Source organism: Mirounga leonina, unplaced genomic scaffold (assembly GCF_011800145.1).
Source record: "Mirounga leonina isolate KUSES-001 unplaced genomic scaffold, KU_Mleo_1.0 Mir_174, whole genome shotgun sequence".
In the NCBI taxonomy this organism is placed as follows: Eukaryota; Metazoa; Chordata; class Mammalia; order Carnivora; family Phocidae; genus Mirounga; species Mirounga leonina.
Window position 1 is genome coordinate 47,495,618 of NW_023270451.1, and position 20,170 is coordinate 47,515,787.

At 34.1% G+C, this 20,170-nt stretch overlaps 1 protein-coding gene across 7 annotated transcripts in view; it reads left to right on the top strand.

Moving 5' to 3' along the window:
* Positions 1–20,170, top strand: part of BBS9 (Bardet-Biedl syndrome 9) — a 453,139-nt gene that overhangs the window by 123,781 nt on the left and 309,188 nt on the right. For all 7 annotated transcript variants that reach the window (XR_004682059.1, XM_035020866.1, XM_035020867.1 and 4 more), the window contains 2 exons: positions 3,261–3,444; positions 4,100–4,229. Coding sequence is in view for 6 of the 7 variants with exons in the window: in XM_035020866.1 (XP_034876757.1) it covers positions 3,261–3,444; positions 4,100–4,229 (314 nt within the window). In the remaining variant the exon portion in view is untranslated. The remainder of the gene's footprint in view (positions 1–3,260; positions 3,445–4,099; positions 4,230–20,170) is intronic.

Genomic DNA, 20,170 nt, shown 5'->3' on the forward strand with positions numbered 1-20,170 from the left:
CCTATATTCACTATGCTGTCTTCCTCCTTCAGGTTGTTTTTATATACACACCAATAATATTTGTTCTTCCCCCTGTCCAGCCGCATTTGGATTTCATACCTTCTTCAGATATTTTAATACCTGAAGTAGATAAATATCTAAGTCATATCTTGATGGTCAGAAATTTGTATCTTTAGTGTGAGTTTTCATATCTCTTCTACATATCCATTATTTGTTGATTAGAGCCTAACTTTGAGGGCAGTCTTATTTCCTCTTTGTCCCGATGCTTTTGTGGAGCCATCTCACTGTCATTGCTGTCTGAATACAGTATATGTCTGTATATGTCAGCCCATGTCTTTCCTCTTTTCTGTTTTTTTTTTTAATTTAAAAATATTGATTGGGGGCTGAATTCTGAGAAGCATGTTCGTTACATTCATTCCTTCCTTGTTTTTATTTTTATTTTTATTTTTATTTTTTCTTCTTTTTTTTTTCCTTCCTTCCTTGTTTTAAGAAGCAATTCTTAAACACTGACCATGTTCCAGAGATACGGAGTTACCCTCGAGTAGCTCTTGAGGCATAGAGGATCCTGTCTGTATTCCTGGGACAGCTTGATGACTGCTCTTTATATACATATTGATACATTTTTAAATTGTCTTTATATTAAAATATTATAGTTACAACAATATTGGTTAGGTTTTAGTGATTATTAAATTTGATTTGCAAAGTAAACACAATATGGAAATTTCTCTTAGGGAAATTCTTCAGTGAAGCAGGTAACTTCTTTATGTGTATATATATATTTTTTAAACAAGTCATGATCCTTCCTTTTCTGTCTTAAGATCTTTGTATAGGTGGTTCACTTTGCATAGGGCATTCTCTCAACCAATTCGCTACCTGCCTTTTTTCCCCCCCCTCCAGGTTTATGGAGGTATAATTGACAAATAAAAATTGTATAAACTTATGGTAAACTACATCTATTCATATATAAATACATTGTGCAATGATTACCATAATTAAGCTGATTAACAAATCTATCACCTCACATAGTTACCTTTTTTTATGTTAACATTTAAGATCTATCTTAACAAATTTCAAGTATATGTACTATACAGTACAGTATTATAACTATGGTCACCAGACTGTACATCAAGTCTCCAGAATTTATTAATTCTGTGTAACTGAAACTTCTTACCCATTGGCCAGCATCTTCTCATTTCCATCTTCCCCCAGACCCTGGCAACCACCATCCCACTCTCTGCTTATATATGTTTACCTTTTTTAGATCCCACATATAAGTGAGATCATGCAGTGTTTGTTTTTCTGTGCCTGGCTTATTTCACTTAGTTAGCATAATGCCCTCCACGTTCATCCATGTTGTCACAAATGGCAGGATTTCCTTCTTTTTAAAGGCTGAATAATATTCCATTATATTATACACATTAGATAGTATATATATTCTATATAATATCTCATTTTTCTTTATTCATTTATCCATCAATGGACCTTTCAGTTGATTCCATATCTTGGCTATTGCAAATAATGCTGCAGTGAACATGGGAATGTAGATATCTCTTTGATATCCTGTTTTCACTTCCTTTGAATATATGCCCAGAAGTATGATTGCTGGATCATATGGTCATTCTATTTTTTCATTTTTTGAGAAACCTCCCTACCATTTTCCACAGTAGCCGTACTGGTTTGCCTTCCCACCAACAGTTGCATGAGGAGTCCCTTTTCACTATATCCTTGCCAACACTTATCTCTTGTCTTTTTAATAATAGCCATTCTGGGGCACCTGGGTGGCTCAGTTGGTTAAACGACTGCCTTCGGCTCAGGTCATGATCCTGGAGTCCCGGGATCGAGTCCCGCATCGGGCTCTCTGCTCAGCAAGGGATCTGCTTCTCCCTCTAACCCTCTTCCCTCTCGTGCTCTCTCTCTCAAATAAATAAATAAAATCTTTAAAAAAAAATAATAGCCATTCTAACAGGTGTGAGGTGATATGTCATTGTGGTTTTGATTTGCATTTCCCTGATGATTTAGTGATGTTGAGCATTTTTTCATATACCCGTTGGCCATTTGTATATCTTTTGAGAAATATCTTTTAATTCTTTTGCTTATTTTTAAATCAGGCAATTTTCTTGCTATTGAGTTGTCTAGCTCCTTATGTATATTTAGTATTAACCCCTTATTGGGTAGATGGTTTGCAAGATTTTCTCCCATCCCTAGATTGTCTCTTTACTCTGTTAATTGTTTCCTTTGCTGTGCAGGAACTTCTTAGTTTGATGCAACCCCTTTTGTCTATTTTTACTGTTGTTGCCTGTGCTTTTGAGGTCATATCTGAAAAATCATTGCCCAAACCAATGACAAAAAGCTTTTCCTTATTTTTTTTTCTAATAGTTTTACAGATTTAGGTCTTTTGTTTAAGTCTTTAACCAATTCTGAGTTGACTTTTGGATATGGTATGAGATAGGGGTCCAATTTCACTCCTCTGCATGTGGATATTAAGTTTTCCCATCACCATTTGTTAAAGAGACTGTCTTTATTGTATGTTCTTGATACTTTTGTTGAGGATCAATTGACTGTAAATGCATTTATTTCTCGGCTCTTTTCTATTCCATTGGTCTAGGTTGCTTTTTGTTTGTTTGTTTTTGTTTTTTAATGCCAGCAGTGTGCTGTTTTGCTACGTATAGCTTTATAGTGTACTTAAAATCATGTAATTTGATGCTTCCAGCTTTGTTCTTTTTGCTCGATTGGTTTGGCTATTTGGAGTCTTTTGTGGTTCCGTATGAATTTTAGGATTTTTGTTATATTTCTGTGAAAAATGCCATTGGAACTTTGATAGGAATTTAAATCTGTAGATCACTTTGGGTGAATGGTCATTTTAATAATAGTAATTCTTCTAATTGATGTACCCGGCATATCTTTCCATTTATTAGTGTTTTTCAGTTTCTTTATCAACATTTTATAGTTTTATTGTACAGGTCTTATACCTCCTTGGTTAAATTTATATGAGTATTCTTTTTTCCTGCCCCATTTCCCAAATTTATGAGTAATTTTGAACCACTGAAGAACTTATATCATCTGGTAAAAGATGGCACAAAATCTACTAGAGTGTATAAAATATCAGAAATATGGTCATTGCAAAAAAAAAAATAGTGAATGAAGACAGCCAATCTTTATGTCTGCTTTGTTGTAAAACAGTTTTTTAATTGTATTGATATGAAAGTGACTGAAATGCTTTGTTTTTAGCAACTAAATTGATTTTAGGTTTTCCTTTGTAGGTGGATTGGACTCTAAATATTGGAGAGCAAGCACTTGATATATGTATTGTCTCTTTTAATCAGTCAGCATCTTCTGTTTTTGTTCTTGGTGAAAGAAACTTTTTTTGCCTTAAGGATAATGGACAGATTCGATTCATGAAGAAACTTGATTGTAGCCCAAGTTGTTTTCTCCCGTATTGCTCAGGTGTGTAGAAGGATTTTTCTTTTATCTTTTCCATATGTCAAGGCTATGTTATATACATCAGGAAAAGCCAAATTCACACGCATATATTTTAAACATCTAAGAAAATAGTTTTATATAGAACACGTAATGGAAATTTTAACTTTTAAAGTTTGAATACACATTTGATATAAAGCACACATTTGGTTTTGTCAGTCATTTTACTTTGCATAGAATGTCTTGGAGAATTGGCCTCAGGTATACATTTATGCTTTCCAAAAAGTGGCAGTTCAAGATGTTTGCAAAAGAACACCAGATTCTTTTATAAGCAGAAAGGAGCATAGTAATGCCTAATGGAATGACTTATCTGTAGCCAGTGCCCAGTAAAAACCATTAGCTCATTGTGTTAAATATTAATGAAATTCATGCTTTCTTGATAAAATGCAAAAATGTTGGCTGCCATCTACTTATAGTTCCCAAGTCTGTAAAATTATTTTTTTAATTTTTGATATTGGTGCTTGAAGTTGAAAAATACTATTTTATTACTTAAAATAAATACCTTATTTATGCTTTTCCATTAAGACATTAGAATTAGTTTGTATCATAAATCCCTTAAAAGTGATATACTATTGCAAATAACTGTTTTCTTATTATCCTCTTTTCTATATTCAACATACAGTTTCTGAAGGAACAACAAATACTTTGATTGGAAACCATAATAACATGTTGCATATTTATCAGGATGTGACACTGAAGTGGGCTACTCAGCTTCCCCATATTCCTGTAGCAGTAAGAGTGGGCTGTTTACAGTAAGTGATTTAACTTTTTTTTAGGATCTTAGTCTAGGAATTCTGTAGAAGTTTTATGAAACAATAGCAAGTGATTTTACTAGGAATGACAGGTGACATTGTAGTCTGAATGTCAACAATGGAAATAATTTAAAATATAACTTTTATTGGAAAAGGATATAAAAAGGCCTTACTTAGGCTTCATCAATCATTTTTATTTTATTTTAATTCTCAGATAGTTAAGATAAAGTGTTATATTAGTTTCAGGTGAACAATATATTGATTCAACAATTCCATACATCACCCAGTGCTCATCATGACAAGTGCACTCCTTAATCCCCTCAATCATTTTTATTTAGTATCTCTAGTGAGATATCTTTTGTAAATTAAAGATTTAAAGAAAATGGCTTACCTGGTAGATTATTTTTTTTTTAAAATAGGAAAGGATTTCTTCAAGCATTTGATGGGTTCCATTTAGAGATCAGTTACTATTAGACTGAGACTATTACACATCAAAACTTGTTTCAGGCCTTATTATGTCAAGTGGTGCAGAATTGCTAATGATTATGTATTTAAGACAGTTCAGATTTTAAAAAGGACCAATTTGCTTTTAAAATGAAAGATAAAATCCATACCTTAAATTTACAAAATTTATCAAAAATAAGAGAAATGAGACATAACTGTGTAATTTTTCTTGGTTGTCAGTATAGAAGGCAAGATCCTGACTAACCTTTAGCATCTCAGATTATGTTTAGGAATTGAAAATCCCAGTAAATATGTAGAAACACAACTTTCTTTTTTTTAAAAAAGAATTTATTTTTAAATAATCGCTACACTCAATGTGGGGCTTGAACTCACAGCCCTGAGACCAAGAGTCGCACGCTCCATTGACTGAGCTAGCCAGATCCCCCTAGAAACTCAACTTTCTCTAAAGCTTTATAGATTCCCTAGATCTAGTCAGTTCTGCTTATTTAGATAATTTTATTGAAATTTAAAAACCAAATGTAGAATTCTTCAGTGGCACCTGTAGTATCTGATCAGTATGACTAATTCTCCCAAATTAAGAGATTGGATGTGTAATATTGTTGAAGCTCAATGAAGGGTATTCATATTTGCATTAATGGTTAATCTGAAGCCTGAATATTGGAAAAATGGAAACACCATTTTGAAAACATTGACTATTTTAAAAAGAAGTTTTCTCATGTTTTATGAGAAAATACCATTATATAATTGCTATGCACTTAACATAAATTATAGTTATTTTGTATCTGAAGAAAAATATAAAATTTTAAGATTGGCTTTTACAACATCTACCAGATAGTCTTTTAAGTTCAACCAAACACTTAGATTCACCAGACATTTTAAATCAGATTTACTTAGAAGGATTTAGAACAGGAAAAACATCTTGCCAGCAGGGCAATGTCAAGTATTTCTCTTCTGGGAGAGTAATTCTTGCAGTAGTCCATATATCCATCCAAGAGCTCTTCTCTTTGGCCTCCCAAGTGACAACTCAGGTGTAAGAAGACAGATCCACACTGATGGGTATGTGGCTCATCTTGGCTTATAGGTTTAAATACTAAAAGCTCATTGTGGTTTTTGTGTGTATGTGGGGCAGAGGAGAGTGATAGATAGAAAGATCTTATTGAGACCATTTAGTTGAAATGCTTATTTTACATTTCAAGAGTCAACTGTACTCAGAGAAGCTCAAAGATACAGTTTCTGAGCAGATATTTATGGTTAATTTATGGTTTCAGTTCAGATGCATCTTATGAGTTAAGGGTCCAGAAATAACTGAAATTGTTAGGAGTAAAAAACCACATTTCCATGTAGTGTGAATCAAGATGCTTATATTCAGAAGTAGTCTGTCACCTCTGAACTTGGGTATTTGTAAGTGAAACTTCTATTTCTTCTCATAGCTTTTTCAACATCATAATTATAAACAAATGTAAATATTGCCATTAATGATTTCCACAGTTTATTAATATATAACAACAGCTTTTAATTATTCATTGGAAAATTTTTCTTATTTTTATGTACTTTAGCATATGTAAGTATAGAGTTAGACTGAAAGAATTTCATTGTAATTTGTATTAGAATTTTAAAAGTGATTATTATTGACTTAGCTATAGTGTATTTATGTTTAGAAGTTATCTTTTGAAATTAGAAGCAGTGAAATAATTTTGCTTCTGCTTTTTATTACCTTTAGAGTTAAACTTTTTTGGTTGAACTTCCTTGGCTGAATGTGTTTATTTGTAGAGGAAATTGCTGCTATTTTAATATGTTTCTTTTCAGTGAATAAGAAATACTGGATTTGGATCAAGTTGATGCAATTATACTTAATAACAGCATTTTGCTCAGAAACTAAGATGCTTTATTTCCTCCCACTCCCATTTACTTGGCAGTCCAAATCCTTTACCTTGTTTATTATAAACCAATTCTAAATCTGTCTGTGTTTCCTTCTTTCTTTTCAGGGTAAACGACATTCTTGATTAGAGAGATTTTTTTTTTTTTTAGTTTAATTATTTTAATTTTTTGTGTTAAACTATGGGAATGTGATATAAGTGTATAGTTTGTAGTTTAAAGAATAAGAAGAGCACGAATGTGATAATATTCTTTAAAATCTCAGCTATTATTGTTTTCCTCTAATTGCACGAAGTAGCTGTGGAAGCCTGGCCAGTGTCTTAGCTCTGCTGTGGTCAGTTTCCCAAACGGCAAATAAAGATCATCATTTCTCCGTAATGTTATTCTCTCTAGAGATATGAAATATACCTCAAAGTGGAAGTCTATTTGAATGGATGGTCAAAGTGATGAGAACCTTTCCATACTTCAGCTGGCAACCACAGCCATTGTGCTTTAAAATCTTAACTGCAGCTCGTTTTTTAGGATAAACAATTTGGTCTGGTACTTCAGTGTTTTTCTTCCTAGGCTATATCTACTATAGTAACTTACTATAACCGTCAGTATTTAACCATTTCATTCTTTAACATTCTTCGATGTAGTGTTCTTGACCAGAATGTTTTCCTCATTTCTTCTTTGGATTTTCCAATTTCTTTTATCTTCTAGTCCTAACTCAAGTCACATAAATAAGTCTTCCCTCTCTCCTCTGGTCTCCTCTTTCTCTGAATTTCTATATTTATCTTCTGTTGGTGACTGCTGTTTGATTTTTCTAACTCCTCAACTCAATCATACTCTCCTTTAATGTTAGGGACCTTTCTACTTTTGCATATTACACTGAATAATCAGCCAGAAAGCTGAATATATGGTATATGCTTGGTAAATATGTAAAAATAATTGTGATCTCTGCATGTCAGGGGGAGGAATGGTGAAAAGATCTTCTAAGAGCTTTCAGTTGAAATACCTTTTTAAAAGTATGGAACAATTGAGAGTCATAGATGGAAGGCTATTATTTCTTTGAAGACAAACTTATTAGGAGAATTTTCAAATTTTAGAGTGATTTTTTTTTTTAAGTTTAACTTTTGCTGTTAATTTGTCATTTCTTTTTTTGTGTGCTTTTGGAAAGGGAACATGGACCTAAATATACACTTTTTCCTATGCTGTATTTTTAAGGATTTCCTTTGTGGCTTAATGGTACACATAAAATTTGTAAATATTCCTGGAATTAAGGTAGAGCATAAATTATGATTTTAGAATTTCTGCATTCTTTTTGGTATATTCCCCTATTAATCTGTTGTAGCTCAGGAGTGGAATGTTAGTCTTTCATTAGTATATTTTTTCTGTCATTTTTTTGTTGAATAGCTAAGCATTTTGGTTTATATAGTCTAGTTCTGTATATTCAGCTTATGTCTATGATATTTTACTTTTTTGGTGAGTTTACAAAATTTATCAATATAAAATTACCCTTTTTTGTCTTCTCATTTAATGTTTCTTTGTTTGCTTTTGTTTTGTTTTATTTGCTTTGAATTCAGTTTGCTGTTGTCTCTACTTTTTTTAATCTATAATTTTATTTTGTTTTGTTTTTTTTTTTAAAGATTTTATTTATTTATTTGACAGAGGGAGAGAGCACAAGCAGGCAAAGAGGCAGGAGAGGGAGAGGGAGAAACAGGCTTTCTGCTGAGCCGGGAGCCCGATGTGGGACTTGATCCCAGGACCCTGGGATCATGACCTGAGCCAAAGGCAGACTTAAAACTGAGCCCTCAGGCACCCTGTAATTTTATTTTGGATGCATCGCTTGTAAACAGAAAATTTGATTGGATTTTTAAACCCATTTTGAAGATCATTTCCCTTTAATCTACCCATTTACAATTGTTATAATCTATATATTTGGTCATTTTTCATCTGTATGATATTCTGTACTTTTAATAGTATTTCCTTTGCTTTCTATCTCTTTGTGAGTTGGGGATTCTCTGTCCTTGGATCTCCCATGTATCGGATGGTACGTACACATACATATCTCTTTTCTTTATTTCTATTAGTATTTACTTTTCAGTTTTGCCATAATCCAAAAATGAAATGAATCTTTTTCCCCGTGATAGGCAAAGGGTTTAATACACTGTTTCTTTCTCCTTTCCTGTTTTCCCACTCCCTGTACCACCTCCACACACAGGCATGGGTCTACACATGAGCTTGTTCTCACACATATCACCCCCCACACCCACACAGCCTTTGTTGCCATTTGTTCTTTGCTACGGTAACATAAGCTATTAACTATAAATTATTATTAAACTATACTAGTCCTTTTTTTTTTTTTTTAAGATTTTATTTATTATTTGAGACAGAGAGAATGAGAGACAGAGAGCGTGAGAGGGAGGAGGGTCAGAGGGAGAAGCAGACTCCCTGCCGAGCAGGGAGCCCGATGCGGGACTCGATCCCGGGACTCCAGGATCATGACCTGAGCCGAAGGCAGTCGCTTAACCAACTGAGCCACCCAGGCGCCCACTAGTCCTTTTTTTGAGAATGTTTTAAAATTTGTATTCACTTTTTATCTAGACCTATACTAATTTTTGTTATTTTTCTATATCTATTAAATGTTGTGAATCTTTTTATATCACAAATTATAATTTTTTAACTTATTAATTTCACTTCCTCTCTTAATAGGCTAATTTAATGTTCTCAGGAATAGTATAGGGTGTTAATATTTTATGGTAAAAATGTATTGTTACATTTTCCCCTCAAATTTTATTGATGTTGCTCCTTTATTTTTTTAAAAATAACTTTTGTGGAAAATTATAATCTTGTGATTTCTATAAAAAGTGTAGAACTACACTATTTAAAACTCAAGCAGTATTTAAAAGTGCAAGTAAGAAAACAAAACACAAAAACTGCCACCAAAGTTATCTCAGTCTTACCATCCAGATTTAACATTTGTTAGCACCTGTTAAACATGAAACTGATATTTTTGTCTACAGAGATGCAAATTTAGGCATAGAATAAAACTTCCAAAGCAGAAAAATATGTTTTTAGTTTTTATTTTATTTGATTATTACTTTTTTAAGTAAGCTCTATGCCCATTGTGGGACTTGATCAAGAGGTGTGTGCTCTATCGATCGAGCCAGATAGGCGACCCCAGAATAATATGCTTTTGAAATATACATTTATTTTATTATATCCTAACAGACAAATGGAATAGATGAAATGGAAGGAATAAATGAATTTTACGTAAATGTTTATTCACAGCAATTTATTTTAGTTTCTAAAAGACCCTTCTAAACAAGAATAGAAAAGAGGTTAAAGGTTGTTACTTTCAATTTTTCTTGTTTTAAGCATTAAGTTTATGTTGGTAATTTGTTACAACAGATATTTCCAGTTTTTTAAAGCTGCATTTCAGTGTTTGGCAGTGTCTGTTGAGTCTCTGTTATTAAAGATAAGGAAAGCAGCATACTTACACTTTCTTCTTCCTCTCTTTTTGTCAAATTATTATTGTTGGTATCTTATTATCCATTTTGTCAAAGTTTAAAATATTTTCATACATCTTAGTAATCACAGTTTTCACAGTCCTTTCATCCTATCCATATCTAAATGGACTCAAAGCTTACCGCCAGTTTGTTTTATTGTTCCTGAATTGTCTTGATTCACTTCTTGGTTAGTTGAATTTAATCCTCCAATAGTTTTGAGGAAAGCCTCTAAGTCTTCTTGCATTCATGAGAGTTGTTTATTGCTGTTATACTTGAAGGTTTTCTTAGCTTCCCTCAGAATTTTGGACATTCCATTTGGTGTTGACAGTTGCTGTGGAAAGGTCTGAGGCTGACTTAAATTTATTTGTAAAACTTCTTATTGAATGAATTACTTTTTTTTGCCTGTCTGATATCTAATTTAGTTTTTAAATCCTTAAAGAACTATAAAATTAACTAGCATTATTGACAGTTGATTAATTCTGCATCAGTTTGTTCTGGGACAAGGTGAGAATTGATAGATTCAAGTTTTTATTCATTTCAGGAAAATATTCTTCCATTATAGCTTTGAGTATCAGTTCTGCTTTACTAGTTTAGATTTCTTTGTTTTTTATTTAAATTCAGTTAGTCAACTTATAGTATATCATTAGTTTCAGATGTAGTGTTCAATAATTCATCAGTTGCATTTAACACCCAGTAGTTTAGTTTTCTTAATATCATTGTGTTTTTTTTGAAGATTTTATTTATTTATTTATTTGAGAGAGAGAGAGAGAGAGAGAGAGCACGCAAGCACGAGCAGGGGGAAGGGCAGAGGTAGAAGCAGACTTCCCCCTGAGGAGGGAGCCCTGTGCAGGGCTGCATCCCAGGATCATGACCTGAGCCAAAGTCAGACAACCGACTGAGCCACCCCCATACGCCCCCTTAATATCATTGTTATAAATGTTAGCCTTACATCATCTTCCAAATCTAGCATCTATTCATTAATTATTTGTATATATTTTTTCTTTCCATTTTGATTGGTGTGATTTTTTCCATGTCTCTCTATCATGTTCTTGAGTTTGTTTTTACTTTATCTTGTTATTGCTTTTTAAAAAATTTTTATTTATTTATTTGGCAGATAGAGACATAGTGAGAGAGGGAATACAAGCAGGGGGAGTGAAAGAGGGAGAAGAAGCAGGCTTCCCACTGAGCAGGGAGCCCGATGTGGGGCTCGATGTGGGGCTCGATGTGGGGCTCGATGTGGGGCTCGATCCCAGGACCCTGGGATCAGGACCTGAGCCGAAGGCAGATGCTTAATGACTGAGCCACCCAGGCACCTCTCTTGTTATTGCTTTTACTGTGGCTTTCATCCCTATAGCTTTTGTTTAAGCTTTTTCTTTTTTTAAAAGATTTTATTTATTAGAGAGACAGAGAGAAAGAGCACAAGTTGGGGGAGGGGCAGAGGCAGAGGGAGAAGCAGACTTCCTACTCAGCAGGGAACCCAACCTGGGGCTTGATCCCAGGACACAGGGATCCTGAACTGAGCCCAAGGCAGGCGCCTGACCCACTGAGCCACCCAGGTGCCCCTTGCTTGAGCTTTTTAAATAAATTATGTTGATAATTCATTGATAACAGTGGTAACTATTTGTCTGATTTCTCCTTTTGTTTCCTCAGGAAGTTCTTGCTGTGGACATTTTCTGCCTTTTGCTTAGGTTCCTGTTTCCTTCATGTCTTTCTTTCACCCCTTTTACTTTATTTGCAATTTCTACACATAGGTCCTCTGTTAATTGCTCTGCAGTTATTACTTATTTTATTTTTTATTTTGTTATGTTAATCCCCATACATTACATCATTAGTTTTTGATGTAGTGTTCCATGATTCATTGTTTGCGTATAACACCCAGTGGTCCATGCAGTATGTGCCCTCCTTATTACCCATCACCAGGCTAACCCATCCCCCCACCCCCTCCCCTCTAGAACCCTCAGTTTGTTTCTCAGAGTCCATAGTCTCTCATGGTTCGTCTTCCCCTCTGATTTCCCCCCCTTCATTTTATTACTCATTTTAAAAATGGTGATAGAAATTTGTTGAAGAATCATGTGGGAAGTGAAGGGAGAGACTAATGAGCTCAGACCACCTGAGTCTTTTCACCTTCTCACTGTGTTTATTTTTTCCTTTGCCCTGGGGACCCATTTTCCTCAGTTTTCAGTGTTTAAGAGACTGGTCAGTTTAACAGGAGTCCCCTTTGGCCCCCAGTCACAGGCCCTTGGTGCTAAGAATTAGTGGCTTCTGCTTGTTTTCTTATCTTCATTGGTTAGGAAGCTAACTGATTGATAAATGCATCTTTTATTTCCACTGTGGTTTTCTGATGTTCCATGTCCCGCATCCCACCTATGCCTTTGGATCCTTTTATGCTAGCCTGGACCTGACCCTCTATTCTGCCTGAGGCCTGAGGAGCATGTGCCAGCTCTTGGCATCCTATTTTATTGTGGGCCACAATTTAAAATGTTTGGCGCAACAGATGTGTCTCAAAATTTGTTAATTGTGATTGTAGTTATTCCCTTGTTCAACTTTCCCTTTTTTGGGGGGGTGGTGGTTGTTATTGTCATACTTTCTGTTGTTTTTGGTGAGTTTCGAGGACCTTTGCTGTGCCATTTTTGATTAGAAGTTATTTCTTTATCAGTTAATGTTTACTGTTGTTGGCGAGAGAATTATGGCCAACTTGATTTTTGTTCTGTTATGAGTAACTAGTTCTTTATGTCTGATTGCTTATAGAATGTTTTTCATTTTTTCTGTAAATGTCACATTTGCTGCCATATATTTGTCTAATATTGTTTTCCTTGATTTAGTTGGGAATATAGTGAATGTAATCTGTTTAAACCATTTGTTTGGCAGCTAAAGAAGGCTTCCTTATGTTTCATCTTTGATTATTCTTTCAGATCTGTTTGATGTTTTCATTCTTCAGGGAAGCTAATACCTTTTGGTTGGCTGTTTATTTTCTGTTCCTTATATATGCCATCTTCTTCCTCATGATTTTCACTCTGTGTCATTTTTTTTTTCCTGTTTTTTGGGAGAGTGTCTGAATTTTGTGTTCTTAATCATTGGTTTGAGCTTTTACGGCATTGGTTTTGCTCTTTTTAGTGTGTACCATTGGAGAGTTTTTTAGTTTACTGAGGCAATATCTTTCTCCTTCTCGTGCCTCACACCTTCTGCACCTTTGGTATGAGTACCCGGTGTAGTACATGGCAAGCTACAGTTCCCATAATGCACTTTTACCAGGTATGTCTTATTTTGAAACATGTTTATGGGACTCTATCCCTGAGCATGTAATGTGCTGCAACTGATATCTGTCCTTTACATGGCCAGTTGTTTTTATAGAATTTGTTACCCCTGTATGGATTTAGGTGGGTAGTGTAGAGGGGGTAAGGGCAGTGGAATAGTTGAGAAAGGTTCAGGTGAGTAAGGTTAAAATATATTGCTTCCATCATAGGTCAGAATTGAGTAATAAAAGATATCTGCATAGTTTTATTGTTTCTGTAGAACCTGGGTTTCTCAATCAGATTGAGTCAGGGATTAGGATTAGGGAAGAAGAGTGAAACATCTTCCTATCTTTGTTCAGGTGGTCTTTATGAAGTGAAGCTGGGGTGTGGCATGAGCTAAAACTATATTTTTGGCTTCATCTACCTGGTAATGAGTCTAAATTTCTTTTAGATTCTGGATTTACAATTTATGGGGTTGTTTTCCTCTCTCTTGCTCCCTTTCTCACCTTTTCTAATGATTTTTATGTCTGTGTCTTTGTTTCTTTTCAGTTCCCGCATTGTGATTTTGGATAGGTATTAGAGAGATTGCGTTGAAGGCTGTTGCCATATTGAATTGAATATTTCTGAAGAGCCTTAGGATCATATTTTTAAGTTGCAGAGAAAAATCTGTTTGGGAATTGGATTGGAATAGTACTGAATTTAGGGACTCTTTTGGAGAAATTGGCTTTTTTCCAGTTCTAAGTACCTTTTAATTTTCAAAAATAATTCAGTTCAACGAGAGATTGAACAGTGTAGTGTTTTGTTGTTTTGGAAAAAAAAATTTTAAATAAAATGTCAGCCTTTTTAGAAAGATACGATCCTTGAATGGTGGCTGAGCTCTTGATTTTATACAGAAAATATTACTGTCTTTAGTAATTAGATACCCCACTATCCTCCTTCCCAGTTAATACTTGGTCTTACTTCATGCAATGCTCATTATAGCTGAATTCTAGTTCAGTGAAAGAATTTATATACTTTCATGAAATTTGACATAGTGGGTTTTGACATTAATATGATTATTTTCCTAACTTTCCCATCTCCCTATCATAATGTTTATATTGTTTTATAAACAATTTATAAATTGTATAAAATTTTATAAACAATTTATAAAATGTATAAAAAAATATAAACAATTTATATTGTTTTGGTGGTTTTTAGAAACTGTGTTTTTGGTTGTAACTGATGCTTTTGGCGTTGTAATTAAATTAAGTTTATTTAGCTCATTTTACTGTGTTTTAACTATTGAATTTCAGTGTTTTCACCATTATTTCTTCTTGAGAAGTCTGTCTTCTTCCCATATATTTTGTTTGTTTGTTTTTTGTTTTGTTCTGTCTTGTTTTGCATTTTCATTCTATTTGGAAAGTAAAAAACATTTTCTTCTCTGTACTAATAGTGACAAATCAGTTTTAAAGAAACCCATTGTAACTTAAGTGGCATAAGGTTATAATTGGGTTTTTGACCACAAATGTTAAATAGGGTGAGAGAGCCCCTACCAGAAAATGGGGGCTTCACTTGGGGCCTGGTGGGCTTGCTAATGCAACATAATAGTTTATAACTTAAATAAGGAGTTGTGGGGAAGAGAAGAACAAAATTGATTATATTTGCTATTTTGTTTTCTTCCTCTTATAGTTAATACCTCAGTAACCATGAATTGGACAACTTGTTTATGTCAATTGTATTAACGCATTTTTGGAGTAAAATGAATTGCATTATTTTTGATGGTCATCACTACTTGCATGCATATATTTCCATTGTGTGAGGTCAAGGTCTCTCATGAGGTGACCCCCTGATTTTATACTGATTGGATTTCATATTGATTGAACAAGAATTGTGCTTGTAATGCCCTTATCACCATGGGGTTACCCCATAGCTGACATACTGCCTGTGATTTGCTATTACTTTTATGAACTGCAGTATTGCTACTTTAAGTGTTTTATTTACATGGAAAAGATTTCCAGTCATCTTTTCAATAAATTAAAAAGACGTATCTTTGTCGTTATTTGTCCATTGGGGTCATAACCCTCAGAAAAACTCTCCTTATGACAATTAGAAATATTTTGCTTGGTCTCATGTTTTCATTATTATTTTATTTTTTATGTAATAATGTAGAACACAGCATCCCCCATTCTTGTGAAAAGTTTAATAGTAATTACAGTTCCAGATTATTTGACTTTGTTACATTCCATAGTAAATCTGTTTAATTTTCTTGCCAGAGGTTTTAGAAACACCGAATAGCCAAGGATAAGGAGTTATGCTTAGAATGCTAGTTGGGTTTGTATTTTTCTGTTTTATAGATTAAATATTTTAATGGTAGAATTCTTCTTATTACCATGTATTTCCACTGAAAATTTTCTCTAGTCGTACTGTCATTGAGACTGTGAACTTCTCTTAAAAATGTTCTCAATCTCAAAGAAAATAATCTCTATGGAAAAGTGCCTTTTTCTTTTTTCTTTTTTTTTTTTTTAAAGATTTTATTTATTTATTTGAGACAGAGAGAATGAGAGAGACAGAGAGCACATGAGAGGGGGGAGGGTCAGAGGGAGAAGCAGGCTCCCTGCCGAGCAGGGAGCCCGATGTGGGACTCGATCCAGGGACTCCAGGATCATGACCTGAGCCGAAGGCAGTCGCTTAACAAACTGAGCCACCCAGGCGCCCAAAGTGCCTTTTTCTTAAATAATATTTATTTATTTATTTATTTGAAAGAGAGACAGCAAGAGCGAGAGAGGGAACACAAGCAGGGGGAGTGGGAGAGGGAGAAGCAGGCTTCTCGCCAAACAGGGAGCCCGATTCGGGGATCGATCCCAGGACTTCCGCATCACGACCTGAGCCAAAGCAGATGCTTAATGACTGAGCCACCCAGGCGCCCCAGAAAAGTGCCTTTGTGTTTTGGATCTGGTTCTCTATCCCATGATGGATATGGGAGTTAATTTCATAGTGGATATGGGGGTGGGGGAGTCAGTTGTTCACTAGAGTTGTAGCCAGCAGGAAAGTATTTTGCTTTTCACTAGTTAGGGTGGGTTTTGCTTTTTAGTAAGCACATATCTTCTTGACTCTTTGGTTCTGGGAGACCTTTTGTATCAGGTTGGTGACTTGCTTTCATCTCTCTTGGAAACCCATGCAATTTTATGTAATCTCTCCTCACTTCAAGAAGAGGGAGACAAACCATAAGAGACTCTTAATCTCAGGAAACAAACTGGGGGTTGCTGGAGTGGAGGGGGGTGGGATGGATGGGATGGCTGGGTGATGGACATCGGGGAGGGTATGTGCTATGGTGAGCGCTGTGAATTGTGTAAGACTGATGAATCACAGACCTGTACCCCGAAACAAATAATACATTATATGTTAATAAAAAAAAAATTTTGGTTTCAAAGATAGAGTGAGGGTTTTTTGGTGTGTGTTTGTGGTGTGTGTGTGTGTGTATGTGTGTGTGTGTGTTTAATATCTCTCTTTCCCAATGGGAAAAGGTTATGGTTTTCTAAGTTGCTTACTGGGGAATACAAAAGGGAAACAAAGTGATTTTGTTCCCTAACATTGGGTTTATATGCTGCTGCTAAGAACTTTGGAACTTTGGATGGACTTAGTTCCTTTGCCTATTAACCAGTGTATGGCCTATATTTTGAAACTCGCTTCGGCATACAAATCTGGGTTTTTGCCAAAATAAAAAAATGTTTGTCAATGTATAAATCTTGCTGTGTAGGCTGAAGTTGGATGACTTAAAATTAGAATCAATTGTTATCTGAAAGAAAATGCAAGAAATATAGCAATATTTACTGCCTGCTGTGCACTGACATCTTTGCATCGTTAGGATCTTAAATCTAAAAAGAACTGTTAGCTAATTCAAAACTTTTGATGTGTTTAATGTATCAGGTTTAATAGTTTAGACACTTTTACTAACTCCCTACATCTTCAAAAAACAGATTTAGGAGAATGTCAGTATATATTTTTTTCACTTCAAGAGAACAGAATATTAACTAAAATTGCTAAAAACAAGGTTAAAAATATGATATAGTCAAACAATCATGTCATCATTTTAAGTCTCTTTTGTAACTTTAATTTGAAACTTTTATTTTTATTTATTTATTTATTAAAAAGATTTTATTTATTTATTTGACAGAGAAAGACACAGCAAGAGAGGGAACACAAGCAGGGGGAGTGGGAGAGGGAGAAGCAGGCTTCCTGCGGAGCAGAGAACCCAATGCGGGGCTCGATCCCTGGACCCTGGGATCATGACCCGAGCCCAAGGCAGACGCTTTAATGACTGAGCCACCCGAGGGCCCCTAATTTGAAACTTTTAAGTAAATCAAATCTTACTTGGTAAAAGAGGGCTTTATTTCTCAATTGTCTGACCTCTATGATCCATAGGATTTGCTACTGAGCAGATAGGAGGGTTTGCATATATTCTAAAATGGAGATCTGTATTCAGTGGTTTTCTTACCTGTTGACAGAGAATATCTACTGCCTTTTGTTCATTGCACTGCATTTTACTATTTAAAATAAGTGTAAAATAAAAGCAGTTAGTACCTGCTTTATTGATGTACTTAAAAAAAGCAGATATCCATATACTTGAGTGTATAATATTTAAACTATACAGGAAAACTGTACTAATTCAAAGTTAAAGTGTTTTTTTGTTTTAATTAAGTAAAAGGTGACAGAATGCCATTATTGAATATTAATTCATTGATGTAGAGCCTATGTTCTAATTAGAGTATATGTTCAAATCTTGATAAGGCTTGGTTAGATAAGAACTTTGCTTAGTACAGGAAGATTTATTATCCTTTTTCCCCTTGTAGTTCATCAAAAAACATCTTTAATTTTCAAATGACTCGAGAGTATTTTAATATTTGTAGGTAGTTAGCATATATTACATATTATGAAGATGTTTTAGAGCATGAACTGATTATCTAATTAGTACTGTGTTCTTTCACTGTAATACTGTTCTAAGAGTACAAATAATAATAGCTAATATGTATTTCACATACTGTGCACATTCTAAGTGCTTTGCACATATTTATTTAATTCTTCTAAGAACAGTTACTACAATTATTACCATCCCTATTTTATAGATGATGAAACTGAAGCATAGAAAGATCAGATAACATGCCCAAGAGCAAAATCAAACACGTGAACTACTCATTATAGTGTAAGTGGGTAAGTGTTATTAATAGAGAAAAGCAGAAAATGATAGGCATTTGAAGTGTTTAGTCCACCATACTGCTAGAAGTAGATGTCCCAACTCTTGTGTTTCTACTAAAAAAACTCTCATACCTTTCCTTTCCCCAAAACAATTGCTTCCCTTTCAGATTAGTACTACCCAAAATTCAATCTAATGAGAAGTACATTATTTGAAGTTGTAATGGTAAACATCTGAAAAGCCAGAAAACAGAAGCCTAAAACAAGTGATTACTTTTGGAGGGTTGGAAGAATCTGGATATGTTCTCTAAATATTGGTATTCCAAAAATAAACTCCAGTCTCTGGAAGAATAATAATACTGCCAAAGCTCTTTGATTTAAATCTTCAATAGTTTAGGTATATAAATAACAAAAACCTTTTGGTATAAATGAAAAATGAAAGCTAAATTAGTAAATATTTTAACTAAGAATAGTGTTACAGAAAATTATTCCTTTTTTTATTTAAAGGGGAATTGTGGTTTATAAATTAGAAATTACTAGTATTTCAGTAGTCAAATACAACAAAAAATAGTACCTTTTGCTTTTGGATGCAGCATTTTAGAATGCTATTTTTAGAATGCTTTTATCTTTCATTTATATTTATTTCCAAAACCAAATTTCCCTCTTCCTACATATCTTAAATAAGTAGGTACAGTTCATGTTAATTGAACATTTAAACATTTTTCTTAGAAGGAAAATTCTGATTTGGACCACATGATTTATATTTAGCAGTGAATTTTGCAATAATTTTCAACACTTAGGATTATAAAAATTCTGTATTCCCTTAAAAAATTTTGTTAATGATGGAGCAAACAAATATGATATCTGTAGTTCAAAAAAACTTTTCTAAAAGTTCTAAAACTTTTCAAATATGATATCTGTAGTTCGAAAAAAATTCTGAACTTTCCAGAGTGTCAGCTGTGCCCATATCGTGTGTATGTAACATGGGGCTCATGTATGAGTAAATAAGTAGCAGAAACAGTTTTTATGGAGGCAATATTCAGAGTACTTAAAGTTAGTGGAAATACATGAAAATTAAAACACAATCACATTGGGAGTAATGGAGGAATGGAGTGAAAAAGGTTATCTTACCGCTTTTTCAATTTCTGCAGGCTTCCGGATGGTAGGAAATGCTTTGTTCTTCCCTCCAGCCCATCTGTTGTTCTTTAGCATAACTGACATCAGCACAACTACTGCAGCCATTAAGTGTCACCCTATAAAAATGGCAAAATTTAGAACTTACTACGCAGTTCTATGGAAAGAAGATTATAAGAATCAAAGTTGTATTTTGTTGAAAGATTCGCTCTTTTATTCTTTATTGTTTAGTGTGTGTGGCATAATGGTGTGATAGAAGTAATGCCCAGGAATTAGAACAGATTTCCCTCACTTGAGATGGTGTAGACAATTTTTCATGACTTAGAATTAAACATAGGGATTTCTATATGTTTCATGGGAATGAATTACTTATTGAGTAAGGGATATAGTGATTTGCTGAACCTATGCGTTTGTTTTATTACTTATTTCCCCCCAGACTATTGTATTTTTGCCAGAAATGGAAATGTATATTGCTGTTTTCTACACAAAAGTTACTTTTTAAAATTTTATTTATTTGTTTTTTAGAGAGGGAAAGGGGAGGGAGGACAGAGGGGGAGAGAAAGAGAGAAACTTA